This window comes from Cimex lectularius, unplaced genomic scaffold (genome assembly GCF_000648675.2).
Source record: "Cimex lectularius strain Harlan isolate CLEC.00 unplaced genomic scaffold, Clec_2.1 scaffold156, whole genome shotgun sequence".
In the NCBI taxonomy this organism is placed as follows: domain Eukaryota; kingdom Metazoa; phylum Arthropoda; class Insecta; order Hemiptera; family Cimicidae; genus Cimex; species Cimex lectularius.
This window is the reverse complement of record NW_019392760.1, coordinates 352,506-372,091: the sequence shown is the minus strand read 5'-3', so window position 1 is coordinate 372,091 and position 19,586 is coordinate 352,506. Positions and strand designations below refer to the sequence as shown.

Genomic DNA, 19,586 nt, shown 5'->3' with positions numbered 1-19,586 from the left:
TCCTACTCGCTTCCTATATGGAGCCATGGAATGACACCATTCATGAACCACACGTAGACTATCGAGCAACCTTTCTCTTCACCGGCATCTGTGTGCAACATCATATGGACGATCTCTTTCTTCTATTTAGATCAGAAGGCCACCTATCGACGGTGCACGAATGTAAATATACAATTCACTCATGTAGGGTGATGGAATAATCGATACTCATAATACGGTTCTATGTGATACTCAATATTCTGCAATCGGACATTCACGCTAATAAATATATTAATTTTCAAGAAACACAAAACGAAATGTATATATAGTATAAACTAATGGTTTCCTCCAAAAGAAACACGGGAACAAAATATTCGCTGCCTAGAAACGCAGTCAACTATGGAGTGGCAGTCCTATGCGCTGTACATATGGAGCCAAGAAATGGCACCCTTCAGCTAAATGGGATACATCGAGCAACCTTTTTCCTGCCGAAGACACGCATGGGCTGGGCCCAAAGTGTCGTGTGTCAACTACTTAAAGGGGTGAGAATACTTCATCTTCTACGATTCGGATGTTACAAGGGTCATCTATCGATCGCGCTTTTGACACGTAGGAACTTCCTTCCAGTTGTGGCCCATTGACTGCCTTTTCCTTTTGATATAATTTTTTACTGTCCTTGTATCCTTGATTGCTAGATCGTTTTGGTCAGGAGATTGGGACACCCCGAACATTTATTAACCTCCAGACGTATGTATCCAGGGAGAAGCTCCGATTTAGTCTTTCTCCAACGAAATCGAAACAAGGATACAATGGAGGACCTGTCAGGTTCGTAACCGCGCTCAAGAAGTCGGTGCAGACGAGGTAGGTCCTCCCTATTGGATGAAAAAATTCCCGATTTCTCATAATATCCGGACCTTCGGGGGGAAACGTAAATAAATAAAATTCCAGTGTTTTTAGGTCTGACAGATTGGCGAACATTACTAAAGAGACACGAACTTTGTAAGGTTGCAAAATTAATTAAGGCATAAATATTGCTTATTTGGTATACAACCCTGGTGGAGAGAGAAGAGTGATCACTCTTCATCACTCTTCTTCCCCGAGAAGTGATGAGAAAAGCGGGTAGAAAGGCATTAAGTGGCTGGAGGCGCTGGAGTCAACAACGTTGAGTCTATTCCTTTATTTTCGTTAATTCCTGGATCCCTGTTCCTTTCTGGAGTGCGCCCGCTCCTCGTTCAATTAAGTGTACTTGCGATAGTTATTTGTATTGAATTGATTTATCTAAGTTGAAATTTTGTTGTTTTTCTTTAAAGAGGAATTTTTTATTGTTTTTAAGAAAAGACATTTTTTTGTTTGTTTCTTCCACGGTATTTATTATAAATATATCTGGATAAGAGAGTAAAGCAAAATATCTAAGATAGCAAAAACCCAAACAAAATCCTACAGCACTGGCTACCCACCATTTTGATTGCCAACTCAATTTCGACTTCAAAAATCCAAAAATATTACACAAAGAACAAAACAAAAATAAACGTAACTTTTTAGAAATGGTAGATGATGGGGTTTGGTCTGCGAGGTGGCGAACTCAGGTTGAACTGGCACACGGGCACTACTGGGCCTGTCTTCACTCGCGGAGTTTTTTTTTTTTTTGAGTTATTCAAACGCGTTTCGGCATTACACCATTTCAGTGAAAAAAAAAAACAAAACCGCGAGTGAAGACAGACCCAGTAGTGCCCGTGTGCCAGTTCAACATTTTTAGAAATGGTTTACATCAATAGAGATAAGCACAGCATCACCTACAGAACAGACATATGTAAACTCGATCGCAGCTACACTAATATCATTAATCAAATTCAATATCGATAACATTCATATATCATCTTCACATTGCACAAAACATATAATATAACAATTAATTAAGGTTTTTAGTTGAGATGAAAAAAAGTCAATGGCACGAGAGGGATTCCAACCCACGACCTTCGGCTTGATAAGCCGCTGCTCTACCACCTCTGAGCTTTCATCTCAACTAAAAACCTTAATTAATTGTCATGTATTAATTGGTCAAGCGGACCAGGAAAGTAGTGAATTAATGATTTAAAAATTAAGTACACTTCGCTAAAGCTCTCCGTCGCCATTTCAATTGTCGTCGAGAATCCAAACCGATAACACGACATTTGAAAAATGGCAAAAAGGAGGGAAAACTCATAAGGTGGGGTTGAGATGGGAAGTCGGTGTCCTAGTGGATCGAGCTCAGGTGGTAGAGCAGCGGCGTATCTAGCCGAAGGTCGTGGGTTCGAATCCCTCTCGTGCCATTGACTTTTTTTCAACGTAAACTAATTCTACAACAATTTAGCATTCCTTTCCTTAATTATCCCAGTCTATATAATCCCAAAAGGATAATCATGCCGAACTATTACCCATGTTTTTCCCATTTTTACAACTTTCACCTCAAAGAAGCTGACTCCTCACATAAAAATGTATTTCCATCCCGACTTCCTTCCCCACCCCTTCAAAATCCAACGTACTTATACATAAAACAGCAACATCTCACTGGCACTCTACACGACACATCTACACGGAAAACAAGCACTTGAGTGAGTACAAATATTTGGACTGAGTATAAAATTTTCTAGCATTGTATAATTCATTTTTTTTTCACATCCTACATGTATTTGTAAAATTTAAACGATGTTTATAAATCCCAGGCCCTGAAGACGATCTCAATAAAGTTCGAAACGTTGACACGCTAAAGAAAATGTTTTTCTAAAACCTACCTCACACCAGACCTCACGATCTCCAAATAATCACTGTAAATATATCCATTAGCTTTCGTAGTCCGATTGACAAAATAAAATCTTTCAATTAATTAATCTTTATTTAAGGTTTTGGTTGAGATAAAAAAGTCAGTGTCACGAGCGCGATTCGAACTCACGTCCTTCGGCTAGATACGCCGCTGCTCTACCACTTGAGCTAGTGTGACCTCAATCCACTCGGACACTAACTTCCCACCTCATCCCAACCTTTCAAATTTTCGCTCCTTTTTGCCATTCTTAAAATGATGTGTAATCTATTTGATTCTCGGCGACAAACGTAATGGCCACGGAGAATTTTAGTGAAGATATACGTCATTTAACTTAATAAATCCATTAGCTTTCGAAATTTAAAAAATTGGGTTGAATATGCCAAACAAGCAAAATTTATGCCTTAATTAATTTTGCAACCTTACAACTTGAACTATACCTTTGATTTTTATATTTTGATATATGACCTGTTATATTTTAACGTCAAACGAGGATAAAAGCAGTATATAAACAATATGAACTTATTTTATAAATACAAGCGTATTGAAGGGTGGCCCAGATTTCGTAAATATGCATTTATCAGTATGGATCATCGTGCAATGGCGATAATTTATACACAGTTTTCAGTATGAGAAATGGTTGAAATTGCGTATGCATAGCAATTAGATTTTTAATATTTTTACAATTATCCGAGTGGGGACTATCGCGGGACCCTTTCAAGTGTGCCAAATGCGAAAAAATATTGATTAACGCAAACGAAAAAAATAATAAAATAGCTTCACATAAGGGCTAAATAAAATACAGACAGAGACGAACAACTACAAGAACAATCTACTATTTTGGATCTGGATTGGGTCGGTTCACATAATCGAAACATGATTTACCTAGTCGTCCAGGCCCGGCGTTGGATAAGTTTTCATTGGAAGAACTTTTTTGGAGAGCGGCTATGAACTCGGCAACCGGTAGGTTGGACGAATTCGACGAGCTGGGCGGCGGTGCGATGTTGAAGCCTTTCATGAGCCTCCTTTCCTTCTGCCTGTTTTTCTTTCCTCCTGCTCCTGGAAGAACAAGGAATTAAAAACAAAAAATTTAAAAAACAGACCAGTCTTGGTGAACGGCCCTGTTATCTTACCCGTGCCGGTCCCGGTCGCCGTCGACGTGTTCATCCCGGACTCCTTCAGGATCTCGATCAGCTCGCACCTAAATGCGGATATGTCCTGCTTGATCTCGTTGACGTCGTCTTCCGTGACGCCCTCGTTTTCCGCCTTCCGCTGCTCCACGGTCACGTACCTCCTCACGAGATTACGCATTATCGTCTGCACAACCCAGGTTCACAATGTTAGTCGTTTTGCCGTTTCGTTTTAAATATAAGAATACAGATAAAAAGAGAAAAGAAAGTGGAAAGTTGTGCCATGAAAGTGTTTCTTTTGGGTCAACCAAAAGTGCTTTGCTGAAAACTTAGGTAGATCGTGAAAAACTTTGCCATCTAATAATAAATGGAGTTGTGCAGTTTCAAAGCTTGTGCAGTCGGTTAAAAAGTGAAATTTCTCAACACTGTGCATTATACAGTTAGAAACAAAAAGAAAGGTTTTTCTGTCCGCTTAGTTTGACAAATTGAATCAGAAAATTGTGGTGTATTGCCAAAAACCTTGGGCCTAAATAATAAAAACTGTTTTCGTTTTAATTAACGTGCGCCTCGTTAGATAAGGCCTCAATTGAGCAATTAATTAATTATAAATTCTTTAGACAATAAAAATTGGATATTCGTCTGCTCTGTTTGTTTTGTTTTAAACTATCTACATTTCAATTGTTTATATTTGTACATTGTACATTGCAAAAACACAGTTATTACACTTTTAGCCATGTTTAACAGCTCAAACACACTTATAAAAAAATGATGTCCAGCTCAATCAAGAATACAATTAATTAAGGTTTTTATTGAGACAAAAAAGTCAATGGCACGAGCGGGATTCGAACCCACGATCTTCGGCTTGATACGCCGCTGCTCTACCACTTGAGCTATCGTGACCTCGATCCACTCGCACACCAACTTCCCATCTCAACCACACCTTTTGAATTTTCCCTCCTTTTTGCCATTTTTCAAATGTCGTGTGATCAATTTGATTCTCGGCGACAAATGAAATGGCCACAGAGAGCTTTAATGAAGGATACTTCATTTTAAACTTCACATCATTTAGTTGAGATAAAAACCTTAATTAATTGTATGATATTAATTGGTCAAGCGGACCACGAAACTAGTGAATTCAATCAAGAATATATTTATATATTATATAAAATATATATAAAATATCTTAACCTAGTGTCAATATTCTTGACTGAGCTGGACATCATTTTTTTTATAAGTCTGTTTAAGCTGTTAAAAATGATTAAAACTGGAATTACTTTGTTTACTTTTATTTTGAGTTATTTCAAAGCATGCGTACTAATTATTGTACAAAATATAGAGAGGTTCGCTACGAGATGCAAATAAATAAATAAATTAGGCGATAGTAGACTGTAAATACATTAGAGTACGCAAAAACGGCATTTTATTAGTTTTTCACGCTGTTTGTCTTATTGTTGTTTTATTTATCTTGTATTTTATGCAACATATTCTTGCGAAAAATCTTCTTTTTTTTTTTTACAAAAATAACTAAATGCATTTTTCGATCGTCCCTTTCATCAGGCAGATAATTCCCTGGCGTAGCTTTGATACTGTAACAACAAAAACGCTGTTCCAGAGGAAAATCTGCCGGATGAGAGGGACGGATAGAGCAGCGAAAAGCATTTAGTAATTTTTTTAAATAAAGAATTTTCAAGAATATGACCCATAAAATACACAGATAAACAAAACCACCTGATAATTTTTATGTTTATTTTTGGCAAATGAACTTGTCGTACAAAACTAGATTTTCTTCATTACGTCAGCATTTTTCATCAAAATTAAAGTCCCTTTTAAAACTTAATTTAAATTTTTCTACAGGATGAGTCATCTACATAACCCTTTCAGCCCAAAGCCGTTTCTACGGCATAATCCTATAAAATTTAAACATAGCATTGATGAGAATTGTCGAATTTTACGAAAACTGCTTTATTTAATAACCAAATTTATGCCCGGTATTATCAGTACATTTTTTTTAACCGATCCGGGAAGGTTTAATTCGCATTGACGACATAATTTTTTATTACATAAAAAAGTACATATTAAATATGCTAAATACTACTTATAAAAATTAAAATTAATTGACTTATTTGTAAACAGATAAGTTCATATCTTATGAATCTCGACTCGCGCGCTGTCAAACACTTTTACCCATTTTTTTTCACTGTTACATCAAAAGTTAACAATTCTTGCAAATCTTGTGCTGCATTCTGTTAAACATGATAGAGGTTTTTGCAGCATGATTAGAGTTTAATTAGAAGTGAACTCTATTCCCGATAAAGAAAAATCAATTAGTTTTATTCGAAACTCTAGAGCTGTTTTCATGTGTAAATCAATCTTAATTTTATTAAATTTATTAGGTTTCGTGGCCCGATTGACCAAATAACACTTTCAATTAATTAATCTTTATGTAAGATTATTGGTTGAGATGAAAAAGTCAGTCACGAGCGGGATTCGAACCCACGACCTTCGGGCTAAATGCGCCGCTGCTCTACCACTTCAGCTATCGTGTTGCTACTGAGCTACTGTGTATTTAGAAGCGCAAATTTTTCAACGGAAATGTTGCCATCTTGTGGAAAATTTAATCTAGTGTGCATTATGTTGAGAAATTACGATTTTATGTCAAAACATCTGATTTTGGACTAAAATCTCAAAAAATGTTAGTTTTTCAGGAAATGGTCAAGACAGAAACCCCGTTCTGGTGGTACTAAACTACGCTTTATTTAGATGACAAATTATTTTTCACCATTTATGAAATTTATAATTAAACTTTAAGTAAGGTATTATTTATTTCAATTAATTAAGGTTTTTAGTTGAGATAAGAAAGTCACTAATGCCTTACTTAAAGGTTAATTAATTTGAAAAGAATTTATTTGGGCAATCGGACCACGAAACCTAATGAATTTAATAAGCAAAATGAAGTATACTTCACGAAAGCTCTCCGTGGCCATTACATTTGTCGCCGAAAATCAAATAGATTACACGACATTTGAAAAATGGCAAAAAGGAGGGAAAATTCGAGAGGTGAGGTTGAAGTGGGAAGTTAGTGTCCGAGTGGAAAGAAGTCACGATAACTCAAGTGGTAGAGCAGCGGCGTATTTACCCGTAGTTCGTGGGTTCGAATCCCGCTTGTGACACTGACTTTTTTATCTCAACCAATAACCTTACATAAAGATTACTTAATTTTATTTTAATCAGTACTATTCGGCTTTACATTTAAAACAAACTTCTGCCATCAATAGAAATTCCATCTTTCGCGTAAAACCTCGATTTCATAATACACGATTTTGAAGGGGGTGTGATCTAGAATACTCCTCGAAGAAAGAATGTACCGATCCTACCAAGCGTACCTTTCAAAAGCTTATTAAATAAAGCGGTTTTTGTTACTAAAAATATCGAATAAAGCAGATAGTTCGATACCTTACGTCTTTCAGCACTCTACTGCTAGAAAACCTGTTTTTGCCGCATTCTGCTCCAGACTACTATCCCCACATTGTTTTGCTCTCATAGCAAACTATCTTGTGTATTTATAAGAAATAAATAATCAAAAAGACTTCGTTTTAATAGATCTACGAAGGTATGAGGTAATGAAAATGAAAATCTTACGATTAAATAATAAAAAAAATGTTGTTTTGTAAAGGACTCACTTAGTCGTACAAGATGCGGATTTTTCCAAGTCTCACTAACACTGTATTTTCTAATTTTTTGATTTGAATATACAATGCTTAAACACAATTTCAATTATTTTTTTATTAATTTTATTTAAGGTAGGAAAATAAAGGGATAAGCCCGTCGCGAATCCTTTGATGTGCACTTTGGATTAATACGTTGATTATTTTTATTTTTTTTCCTTTGCCTCTTTTTTCTGTTTTACATTTTAAAAATAAAGCCAAAAGACATTATTTTTCAACGTGATTAACATCGGCCTTAATATTATAATTATATCTCATACGTCTAGGAGAAGATGAAATTGAAAGAAAAGAAAAACAGTCAGTTGTTTCGTCAATATTTCAAGGAATGTACTCCCGTCACCAGAACTTCGAAATTATTTCTAATGATCTATCGGTAAACAAATATAAAAATCTGCTTACAATATTAAAAATGTGTGGTGTTTAGTGACCCTAAGTTAATGATTATTTGGAGATCGTGAGATGCGGTCTGGTGTGACGTAGGTTGTAGAAAAACATTTTCTTTCTCGTGCCAACGTTTCGATCTTTATTGAGAACATCTTCAGGGCCTGGGATGTACAAACATTGTTTAAATTATACAAATACATGTTGGATGTAAAAAAAAGTTCTAAAAATTGTACAACAATTTAGCTTTCCTTTCCCTAATTATCTCCGTCTGTATAATCCTGAAAGGATAATCAGGCCGAACCATTAGCCATTTTTTCCCATTGTCGGCTCCTTTCACCTCAAAGAAGCCGACTCCTCATATAAAAATGTCTTTCTATCCATACTTCCATCCCCACCCTTTCAAAATCCAACGTATATACACATAATACATCAATATCTCACTGGCGCTCTCAACACGACACACAATAATGACACATCTACACACAAAACAAACACTTTGAATGAGTACAAATATTTTGATTGAATCTAAAATTTCTAGCATTTTATAAATTCATCTTATTTTACATCGCACATGTATAATTTAAACAGCGTTTATAAATCCCAGGCCCTGAAGATGTTCTCAATAAAGATCGAAACGTGGGCACGACAAAGAAAACCTCATTTTTTTCATTATCGCGCCAACGTTGCGAACTTTATTGAGATCATCTTCAGGGCTCAAAGTGTTTGTTTTCTGCGTAATTGTGCCATTCTTGTGTGTCGTGTTGAGAGTGCCCAGGCCAACACTTTGAGCCCTGAAGATGATCTTAATAAAGATCGAAACGATGGCACGAGAAAGAAAATGTTTTTCTAAAACCTACGTCATACCAGACCGCATCTCACAATCTCCAAATAATATTAAAAATTACGATTTCAACCAGAGTGATGTTATGAGATTAGCTTAGTAGATTGGACGAGTGGACGACGCACAAAATGCCAACACATATATCCTTTTATCCTAATTGACAAAAATTAATAAAAAATAATGATGTCCCGTTAAATGTTCACGTATTTAATTCAAATTGTCAATTACACTTGCAGATGATATACCTTCGATAAGTACAAAATGTAATTAAAGTAATGTATGAATAATTAACTAGTGTACAATGTTTTTTGATTTGAATATTTTAATATTTGATTATGTATAACACTTAATTTTTTATAACTTTTATATAACTACCCTATCTTTCCTCACTATTTATGATTAGAAATAGTTTCAATCTTGATGAAGGAGATATATTCCTCGAAAGCTTGATGAAAAAACTGAGAATATATTTTTGATATTTTTCTATACGACTTTTATTTTTACTAGTTTTAATAGATCTACGGAAAAATTCGGCGCATTGCGAAAAATGTTACGATAAAAATATAAAATGCATCTACTCGGAAAAAGTGTTTTGTGAAACACCGACTATTAAATTTTGCAATTTTTAACTAAACAAAATATGAATGCAAAAACGAAAGCTTTTTTTGTTATCTTTGTTGTTATGGTTTTCAGAATTAGAAGTATAGACCACTTTTTCACTTATCAACACTCTGAATCAAGGTCACTATGGTCTTGAAGAAAAAATCAAATTTAGTTGCTACTGCCAAGCTTTCGACCTATTTTAACGTCATCATCAGGGTAAAACAACCTTTTATATGTATACAGGTTAACATATTTAAGTTTTTTACTGGTGAAGTCCCAGCACTGCCAAGGACTGTAACTCACTCAAAAAATAAAATCCATCAATTTGTAGACATATTTATAGTTGTTTTGCCCTGATGATGGCATTAAAATAGGTCTAAAGCTTGGCAGTAGCAACTAAATTTGCTTTCTTCTTCAAGACCATACTTTGAACCAGAGTGTTCGTAGTTCAAAGGAGGTAAAGTTTGTTGAAAAATTCTGAAATTTCTGGATGTGGCATTGAACACATACTTTAAAAGTAAAAAAAAATTAATTAGTTTTGGTAGATATACAGGGCAATGCATAGCATTGTGAAACCGCAACGATAAAAATAGCCGGACCCCTTTGAAAACGGTGCAGTTTTTCTCAATTTACACCAATCCTTTATTCTCAAATTGTTTAATTAAAACAAAAATAAAGAAAGGCGAGAATTACTTTTATTTTCGAGTTAATCACATATATATGTTTAGTAATTTAAAGAGAAATTCAATAAACCTTAGATTTATTAGAAGAAACGGAATGCGATGTGCCATTTCAAAGCGTGTAAAGTTTGTCGTAAACTGTGAAATTTCTTGATGTTCTCTTGAACCCTGAATTAAATTCAAAAACAGAAAGTATTTGTTTCCTTCAGATTTAATGGGGTAGCGTCCGATTTTCGGACGAACAACTGCTTTTTTTTAAAGTTTATATTTTAACTCAATTTATACTCGATGGATTACGATTAGTAATAATTAAAAAAATCCGTTTTTTGTGTTTTTAAAAGCAATTTCATCGCTAAAATTTTTTGCACTCTGATTCCTCTGCAAAATGAAAAAACAAAAATGTTTCAACATGAAGAGCTTTGGAGAAAAGCGTACCGAAACGTGAGAAAATACCAACAATTTTTCACAGTCAGTTATTTGTTCAAAGAGAGTTCTAAAGATTGTCATTTTTTTCAACATTTTTTGTTTAATTTTTCATATTACAAATTTGAAGCTAGGGGCTTTTGAAAATAGTTAATCGTTTATTAAAAAAAAACTTAAAGTTCTGATACAATTTTACACCTTTTGTAATACAAACGTATTGATTTCTCCGTTCCTTTGTGTTTTTAAATGAAAATTCATTGCTTGCCCTCTGATCGCTTTGCAAAATGAAAATAATAAGAAAATAAAAATAATTGTTTCATTATGATGACGTGCTTTAGAGGAATAACGTATCGCAAGGTGAGACAATACAACTTTTCAGGATTGTCTGCATTTCCTTTCAATTTTACCGCATTTAAACAATTTTCACCGTAATTTTATTATCCAAAGGGAGGTTTTTGTATTTTTTTATTTTTTACGAGGGTTCGCAACAACAGAGGTCATATCAACCCTCAGGGTGCCGGTGTTTTTGAAAAAAAAAAACGACTTTTGTAAGTATGTCGGGTTCGAATGCAGGGCCGCTGGATTCGAACCCGGGACCTTTACTTTGCAGTGATGGGCCCCGTGTCAACGCCTAAACCTTTGCGGCCACCGACGCCCCCAAAGAGACGCTTAAAAGTTGTCATTTTCGGTATACCATTTTCTCAAAATCTGTTACAAGGGCAATTCTTGGTTTTGTTTTTCTTAGTACACTACGAATTTATAGCGCAGGGGTTTTAAAAATAGTGAATTGACAATTTTTGGCAACAACCTAAATTTTTGATAAACTTTTTATACAAGTCAAAAAATTATTCCTTCCTCTCCTGGGTGTACGACAAATTGATTGCTACGATTGTTCGCCTATTATTGTCATATAAAATAAACAAAAGAGAATATTTTCTATGTGATGATGAGTTTTGAAGAAAATATACACAAAATTTACACGAACGATAGAAATGGGATAGTTTTAAAACTTTGGCGGATAGTGTGAATCAACATCAAGAATACACAAAATATTTGACACAACTTTAACAAAATTATTTGATGCCTTTGTACAGTTTTGAATCTCACGGGACTAGTTTCATTCTGTGCTAAAAAGATTATTGTTTAAATTAAATAATAATATTTACAAAATGCATTTTGTGGTCTGAAAAACGGTCGCTACCCCTTTCGCAGCTGTACGGAGAAATTGTGAAAAATGAAATAACGGGCGGTTTGCGACGATTTAAATTTTGGTTCGAATCAGCTCAATTTCTCCGTATTTTTAGCAATTCTGAATGTTACCCAGCATAAACAAAGCTCATTTCTATTATACAGTCAAATTTGGTGAATTGCGAAATTCCTTACGATTAATCAATTTAAATAAATATCGTTCCATAATCCCATGCTCAATACAATAGGAAAAAACATATATACAGATTAATATGAATTTACAATTTTTGCATTCTTGGACCAAATCGGTCGCGGTACTTACTTGATAGCGGAAGTCTCGCTCGCTCGCCTGTTTGGCCTTGCGCTAAAACAAAGAGAAGAAAGGGGAAGTGCGTTGACGGAGATGTGCCGAGGACGGTGGACGTGACGCCGGAGGAGAAGAACGGATATGCGGAAAGGTTGGAGGAGGGTAAAGCTCATTATTAGTGACGCAATTTCAAAAAAAGAACAAAATCGCCATAATTGAAATTGTTATTTATAGACCTGCGAGTCGGAAGCGGTCGGGGCACTGGGTCGATGACGCACAGACAATCAGATGAAGAATGATAAAACTGAAAATTATAAAACACCCAAGCGGTGATTATCGTATGTAGGATTTATTCTGTTATTTTTCTCGGCCAAAATCATTTAAATATCCTGATGTTTGGCCATCTAACCAGAACAAAATCACGAAAGCAGAACTAACTTCCAAGGTTTCAGATTTCATTTATCGATTTTAGGACGTTTAAGTTATACCACGCTGTTTAAGATATTCTATATTTCGTATTCTTTACTTTTGTTACAAGGATGAGTCCTGATGCATCGAGGAATTTCATTATTTGATCAATTTTTTATGTTTTTTTATTTCTCCTTTATCGTGCGGATATATGGCCAACCACAGCAGGTGTTATTCAGATTTACTCAGCTTCTTTGCAGAATTCGCATGTGATTCAAAACCTGTTTTCTTTGATAAATTTGGTAATTCAAATTTTTTTTAAATCTCTCAAAGAAGTTCTTGGATTGCATATGTTCACAATGATTTTTATCATTTCCTAACTTTTACCCTATCTTCGCTTCTAACATGTTCCCCGGCAGTACGTACCTCAATCCTGCAGAAAGTCCTAATCTGCTCTTTCTTGGACTTCGTTCTTTTTCTTTACTTCAACCTGCGATCCAACAGTTATAATCAGCTCACAGAGTTATAAACTAAATAACATTCGTAAGAATTATCTATGTGGTCGGTGTGTTTAACCCGGAGCTTGTTTGTTACGAATCATTTTAATTTGCAAATCTTCGCTGGTTTTGCCTGTCAGACATGTTTTATCTAGGCACTCGCTCTCTGAAAGCATCCCGCGGGCATATAGCAGAGTGGGTAAAATTTTAAATTCCAGCATATGAGAAATGTTATTGTAGTTACTAAATACGTTCCATTAATGGTGCACTATTGCGGGGAGTGAGGAACGCAGTCACTGTTAAGGTCCTTTCGGACGCTAAACTAAAAGGTGCCTGTTTAGTCAAGAACTTATGTATTGGGGAGTTGTTCCAACCGCTAGCTTGCAATCCGTCGGATCCAACTGTTAGTCATAGGTGGAGAACCTTGAAGTCAGCAATGGTAGATGACCTCTACCCTTAACTTAACCCGCAAATGTGAAGAAGGCTGTACCTGAATGTAAACAGGCTTGACCTGGGATGTGAATCGCAACTTGATGGGAACCTAACGGTACAGGCATATTTGCCGCGAAGGGGTTGGCTTGCGAGTTTTAGCTCTCGGTTATTCTGCACAGACTTCAGAACCGTGCTCCTTACATGAAATGCACCACGAGGACTTTCTTCGAACATTTGACCATTATATGCTTGTCAATTTTCGAGATGCAAAACCATTGAGGAAGAAGAGTACTTTCTTGCCGGGCCTTTGAACCCAAGTGGTATGTCAAGGCATCAAGCACCTAATGGTGCTCCTCTATTCATTCTGTGTTATCTATAGCTTATTTGTCCGCACGGTTATGTATACGCTTGTTCTGATGATATTCATCGAGAAACCGTAGAAAATTCGTGGTGTTCTTGGCCTCGAATGCTGTAAGTAGGGGGGGGGGAGTTCGTGGAGATTGACTTTCTCCGAACGCAACTACTCTACGGCGTGACAATCATACAAACATCTTCCCACTCCAAGTCCGTTGGTTCTTGTAATGTATCACCTGGTTTAGGCAACTAGGGGCTCGGACCTATACCACCTTTTTGGGGAGATATTTTTGAGTATATGTGCAATTCCCTTGCAGGTGGGAGGAGGAGTAAATCTAAAAACTTCACCTGAGGTTCGTTACTCCAAGCCCTGAAAGCGCTGGACTGTACACCTTTGACCCGTCAGCCAACGCTCATGCCAACCGATAGGCTAATTGCTCTGATGCGTCTCTTCTCTTGACGATTGCGGGGTTTTTACGGATTTAGAACTAACGTGGTTTGCGGAGGGCCAGTATGTGTATTTGTGAATACGGAAATTATCTCGTCCTAGGTGTACTCCAACTTGGAGTGGAGCAGCAGATGGTAGGGCACTAGCGTAGACCACATGTAGATTATATACATCGATAATCGAAAAACCGATATGGCCATAAGGCTTTATCCTTCTTATTCATATCTTTCCTTCTCATGACTTCTTGGAAGGTGAACACATCATGGTGTCACCGTTGACTATTAATACATACATCACTGTGTTCGAATGAATCTTTGTTTCATAATAGTTCGTCACATACCCAACACTGATAATGGCGCATCTGACAGTCCAAAACAACCGGGAGCAACCAAAAAACTTTTATTGTTAAATAGGTGATTCTTTTAGAACTTTTCTCTTATAAACCGTGTATTACAATCAAGCAAGAGTATTGATCATTTGAACAAATCGATAATTTTTTCTATCATCTTCATTACTAAAAGAGAAGAAGACTTGGTTGAAATTGTTTCTTTTTGCGACACAAGACACATTTTTAATTCTTATTTTGACGAGTCTTAAAAAAAGAAACAATTTGAACACCTTGTTGTTCCACCCTGCTTCCGTGTTTATTTTAAAACAAGCAAATAAAGCCATAACTTATATAAATATTTAAAAAGGTTAAAACCTAATAAGTCACTCGGACGCCTCTTTTCACTTCGGTTTGTTGAACTGCCATTAAAAACAAACGAATCATTTATTTATTTTTTTATTTCACCCTACAAAAGTGTTTATTTAAAAAAAAGTAAAGTAAATATTTTCCAACTGTTAAAACCTGCCTAAACAATCTGCCACTTTTTGTCTCAAATTTGATGTATTAACTTATTGTTTTGTCTTCAAACCACTTAACATAAAAAATCAAGTCAACACTTAACACTTAGCTAAATATTGATATAGAGTTAAAACGATTCAAGACACTTGGACGTCTTATCTCGCCCAAACAGGCACCCATCAATGCTTATCTTAAAAAGAGCTTCTGAAACCTTGTCTTGGCTTCCGAAAGATTGGCAAGAAAAAAAAGGACTTTGTGTTGTTTCTTTTCTATTGGTATCTTAATCGAGGATTGATCTGTTGTCTTAATTTTAAGATTTTGAAATGAAAACAGTTTATATAGTAAAAGATCAGGCCTGAAAAATTTAAAATGTATAATCAGTAAGATTAAAATGAAAATCTGAAAAGAAAAGAATTTCGACCGTAGCTGCCCGATCCCGCTCCCGCAGCGTTTTCCAATATATCGAAGAAACATATTGATTACCTTAATTGTCCTCATGTGCTCTTTTTTTGCCGCCCTGCTCTGCCCGCAGAACCTCCTGTGCAGCCACATCAGGAAGTACCAGACGCTCTTCGGTGAAGGCAGTACGTTGAAAGGCGGCGGTACGGTACCACCCTCTTCAAAATAGCTGATCCACAGACGGCTACGAGCGAATTTCCACTCGATGTCGGCTCGTTCCTAGAAAAAAGAAACTCAGCGGAGCGTAAGAAAATAGGGCGAGGTCCGTACTCACGGATATTAGCTGGTAGGAATGATTCATCATTGCGATGAGCAAGTTTAATAGGACTACTATATTAATCACAGAATAGGTTCCGAACATGAGCATCCCCCAGAATCGGGTGAAAGTCTTAATCCCGGCCAATTCGAAGTTGTCCAAGTCGATCAAGCCGAACACAGCCCAAAAGAGCGTCTGCGACGTCTCGAACAGGCTGTGAATTGAGTTTAGTTAGAATTCGGATTTATTTTGGTTAATTTCCCTTGTTTTACTTGGCGAATCTTCGCCAGACGAGACAGGCGTCGGGGTCGGTTGAATTTTTGGCATCGTACGTGGTGGTCGCGTTGGGACACCGCTGCTTCTCCATGTCCGCGTAGTACCAAAGCAGCTGGTTCATACCGCAAGAAAATGCGAACAGGACGAGGACGTAGAGGAAGAAGAATTTCATTATGTCGAGCACCATGCGGCTCAGCGAGACTTGTAAAGGTCCCAAATAAGGATTGACGGAAAATATATAAACTAACTTTAAAGAGCTGGAAGAAAAGTTAAATTGAAAATTAAAGAGTTGAAAACAAACTTATAAAACAAATTACCTAAAAATATTGGCAGCGGAAAATAAACCCTCGGATATCAACATCGGGTCCCAAGTATCCCAATTCTCTCTAGGTATATCCGTAGCATTCCCTTGCAGTATGTCCCTTTGAACCTTAAAAATTGTTCTAATTGTTATACACTATGTCATTTTACAACAAATTTAAACAATTTGAATGTTTGCTAAAAACTGTTGGGTTAAAACACTGCTCCAACATCATCTAAGACTGAAAAAACGCATAAGAAATTTTGACTATTAAAACTTAATCCCCAGAGATTAATTTGGTTTCTGACATTATAATGTTAAGCAGAGTTTTAGTTTTAAAAATTAAAAAGCCTTTCCGATCAGATAGGTTTAAAGTGAGAATAAGTTTCGATTTATCATCACGCCAATCAAGCTGGCGTTCTGCAAGGAAGTACTCTAGGACCGATCTTCTTCTCGATATCCGATACCTCGACCCTATCCACACACTTCGACCCTAAGAAGAAACAAGACAACATGTGACATTCACACGCCAAACCGCAATTCTTATTAATAACAAGGTCATCCATCCAACTAAGTCCGCTACCTCGGGCCTTACTTGGATAACATACTTACATACTTCGATAGTAAGACAAGAGATATGGACAACTCAGACGCCACTTGGACCGAAATCTACACTAAGCATCTTCTCTCATTACAGTGATATAAGCTTACAGAGCTATGGGGCTCGGCCAAATCTTCCAAGAACAACGAGTCCTTACAATCCAAAATCCTCTATATTCTAGAGTTCAATCCTATACATCCTTTATTTATGTACATTAAAATGTGGTCTTACTATTTCTGATATACATCCAAACTTGAGAACTGTTCGTCTATCACTATATCCTTACAATCACCTATGGTTTTTGTTCTATCTACACCATGGAAGGCTACATTCCTGTTCTACATCCAAACTGGTTGATTTATACATCCTTCCTCATTGATTATCAACGCTGAGTATTTTCTACCTCCACCAGTAATGATCACATCCCTGTGATACACCTAAACTTGAGAACTGCTTTTGTTCGATATCCACCATGGACGACTACATCCCTGGTATAGCCCTAAATTTGGGAACTGCTGGTCGATCACTATATCCTTAGTGATTACCATCTCTGGCTTTTGTTCTACCTCCACCACGGAAGACGATCTCTACATTCTTACTGATTCCATTCGTGGAGGATCCGAATCGTAATCCGATCATAAGCCAATAACTCTTTCTTCTATGTACCACCTTATAACCATTATAACCTTCCATGCTGTCTAAAACAAGCGTCGTCCTCTGACTTCCCACTCGACCCTATCAAGACCAAACCAAAAACAGAGAGTTTCAGCACTGGTTAGCTTTTACCGCCTCATGGTCTTACAGATATATCAGATGGGTAATACTCGTATATATGTACATGTACTAATTGCTCATTGTATACTCTTTTACATATTGCACAAATGCAAATAGTCAAAAGTTGAAACAACGAGCAGAATTGTTCACTTGTACCTTGACACAAACGACGTGCAAGGCACGAACGGCGGCCATTCAACCAAGGGTTGAGCCGGAGCCGGTTCTCTGAATGCCGGTCTAATTAAAAAATAACAATACTCAATGGCTGAAAAGCATTAATATTCCCATTGACCAAGCACTAATTGTTGTCATTAATTTAATTCGTGACAAGTGTTAGGGGGGAAAAAGGGAGAAAAAATCGATAAAACCAGAAAAAGAAATTGTCTTTTTCTTTAGTCACAAATATAGATTTCAGAATGGTTTTCATAATGCACCTGGCAGTAAGACACTATCCTTAAGGCGACCGTTGCGACGTAGAGAGAGTTGGTGATAAAATCTATGACGTTCCACATATCCGCCAGGTAATCCTCCAGGCCGACGTCCCAAAGTTGTTTCACTTCGCTCCACATCAGACCTGTTGGATGATTAAAAAAAATTTACACAGAAATAAATTTAAGTACAAAAGAAAATCCTTACCTGCCACCCAGCCAAGTATGAGCCATTCGATGATGGTCGGGAGCGACCCTCTTTTCGTCGGGGTGAGTTCTGGCGCTGTATGGTTCGCCGGGGTGTCCTGAGTCCAGTCCAGAAGGGTTTCGATCCTTTGCGATGCCAATATGAGTAAAACTGAAAATAAAACACAGATCAGGAAAATTCCCTCTGGTTCTATAAGATAAAGAACATACATAAAAACGTGAAGTAAGACGCAGAATGACAGATGAATTTGATGAAAGGCTTCCTCAACGTCTGACCCGGCTTAGAGTGCGGCGCGATGATGTACATTATGCTGAATATAGGGAACATGGAGCCTATCCGGATGATCTGGAGCGCTTGAAGGACCATGTTTTGCCTCCTGAAGCCAGGGAGACCTTCGTACCATATCGAGGCCAGTAGTTGTTGCACGTTCGGATGCGCTACGAACTGAAACGATAATAACACCATCGTACATAATGTCTATTGTTCAGAAACGTGAACTTCAAAGTGCGGTGCTTTAGTACATAATGCATAGTCAGGAACTTTGGACATTTGTCTGTGGACTTTGGATTGTAGTCAAAGTCGCTTCCGTGTCTAATCTCAAACCGGGTGGCATTCCTTCACGTTCACTATATGTAGCCCAGGAAAGACACTCTTCAATTACAAACTGTGGGGCACACCGAGCGACCTTTCTCTTCTGCCGGACCCACACGCGGGATTTGGCCCAAAAGTAACTGTCAGTGTGTCAACCTCACATGGACTATTCTTAATCGGGTGAGGATAATCCCTCTTCTATAATTCACATCCTCCGAGGGCCATCTATTGTCCGTGATTTTGGTTAGCAGAAACTTTTCTGCCGATCCAGCCCACCGATTTGTTATTTCCTTTTAATTATGTTTTTAATCGAATTGTTGTCAGAGGGCCAGATAGCGGTGAGCAAGGTGAGAAGCCGGGACGTCTCGGCCTTTTCGTTACCCTCCGGACGTATGTGGTCCGTGGACATGGGCAACCACCACTGTTTTGTCGAGATGGTCTAGTTCCGAGTATCTCTCCAACAAGAACAGGACGAGTTCTCACGGAGGACAGTTATCCATCTTAATCCATTCCGAAGTAATAAATGTAGTATAGAATAATAAATGTAGTATAAACCTCCAAACTACTATCAGTAACCTAGAAAATTTAACGCTTTTCGAAGAAAAACCTCTTTGGCTTAGACACAAATGGTTGCGAAAGCTTGCCGAGG

At 37.0% G+C, this 19,586-nt stretch overlaps 1 protein-coding gene across 8 annotated transcripts in view; it reads right to left on the bottom strand.

The window, feature by feature from the left end:
• LOC106669848 (transient receptor potential-gamma protein) overlaps positions 1-19,586 on the bottom strand; it is a 239,892-nt gene that overhangs the window by 21,815 nt on the left and 198,491 nt on the right. For 7 of the 8 annotated variants that reach the window (XR_002910373.1, XR_002910374.1, XM_014399653.2 and 4 more), the window contains 10 exons: positions 18,556-18,790; positions 18,347-18,496; positions 18,145-18,284; positions 16,352-16,464; positions 16,031-16,291; positions 15,777-15,972; positions 15,527-15,721; positions 12,073-12,114; positions 3,910-4,093; positions 3,662-3,835 (listed from right to left, as the gene is read on the bottom strand). Coding sequence is in view for 6 of the 8 variants with exons in the window: in XM_014399653.2 (XP_014255139.2) it covers positions 3,662-3,835; positions 3,910-4,093; positions 12,073-12,114; positions 15,527-15,721; positions 15,777-15,972; positions 16,031-16,291; positions 16,352-16,464; positions 18,145-18,284; positions 18,347-18,496; positions 18,556-18,790 (1,690 nt within the window). In the remaining 2 variants the exon portion in view is untranslated. The remainder of the gene's footprint in view (positions 1-3,661; positions 3,836-3,909; positions 4,094-12,072; positions 12,115-15,526; positions 15,722-15,776; positions 15,973-16,030; positions 16,292-16,351; positions 16,465-18,144; positions 18,285-18,346; positions 18,497-18,555; positions 18,791-19,586) is intronic. The other variant, XM_014399654.2, reaches the window with a different exon arrangement.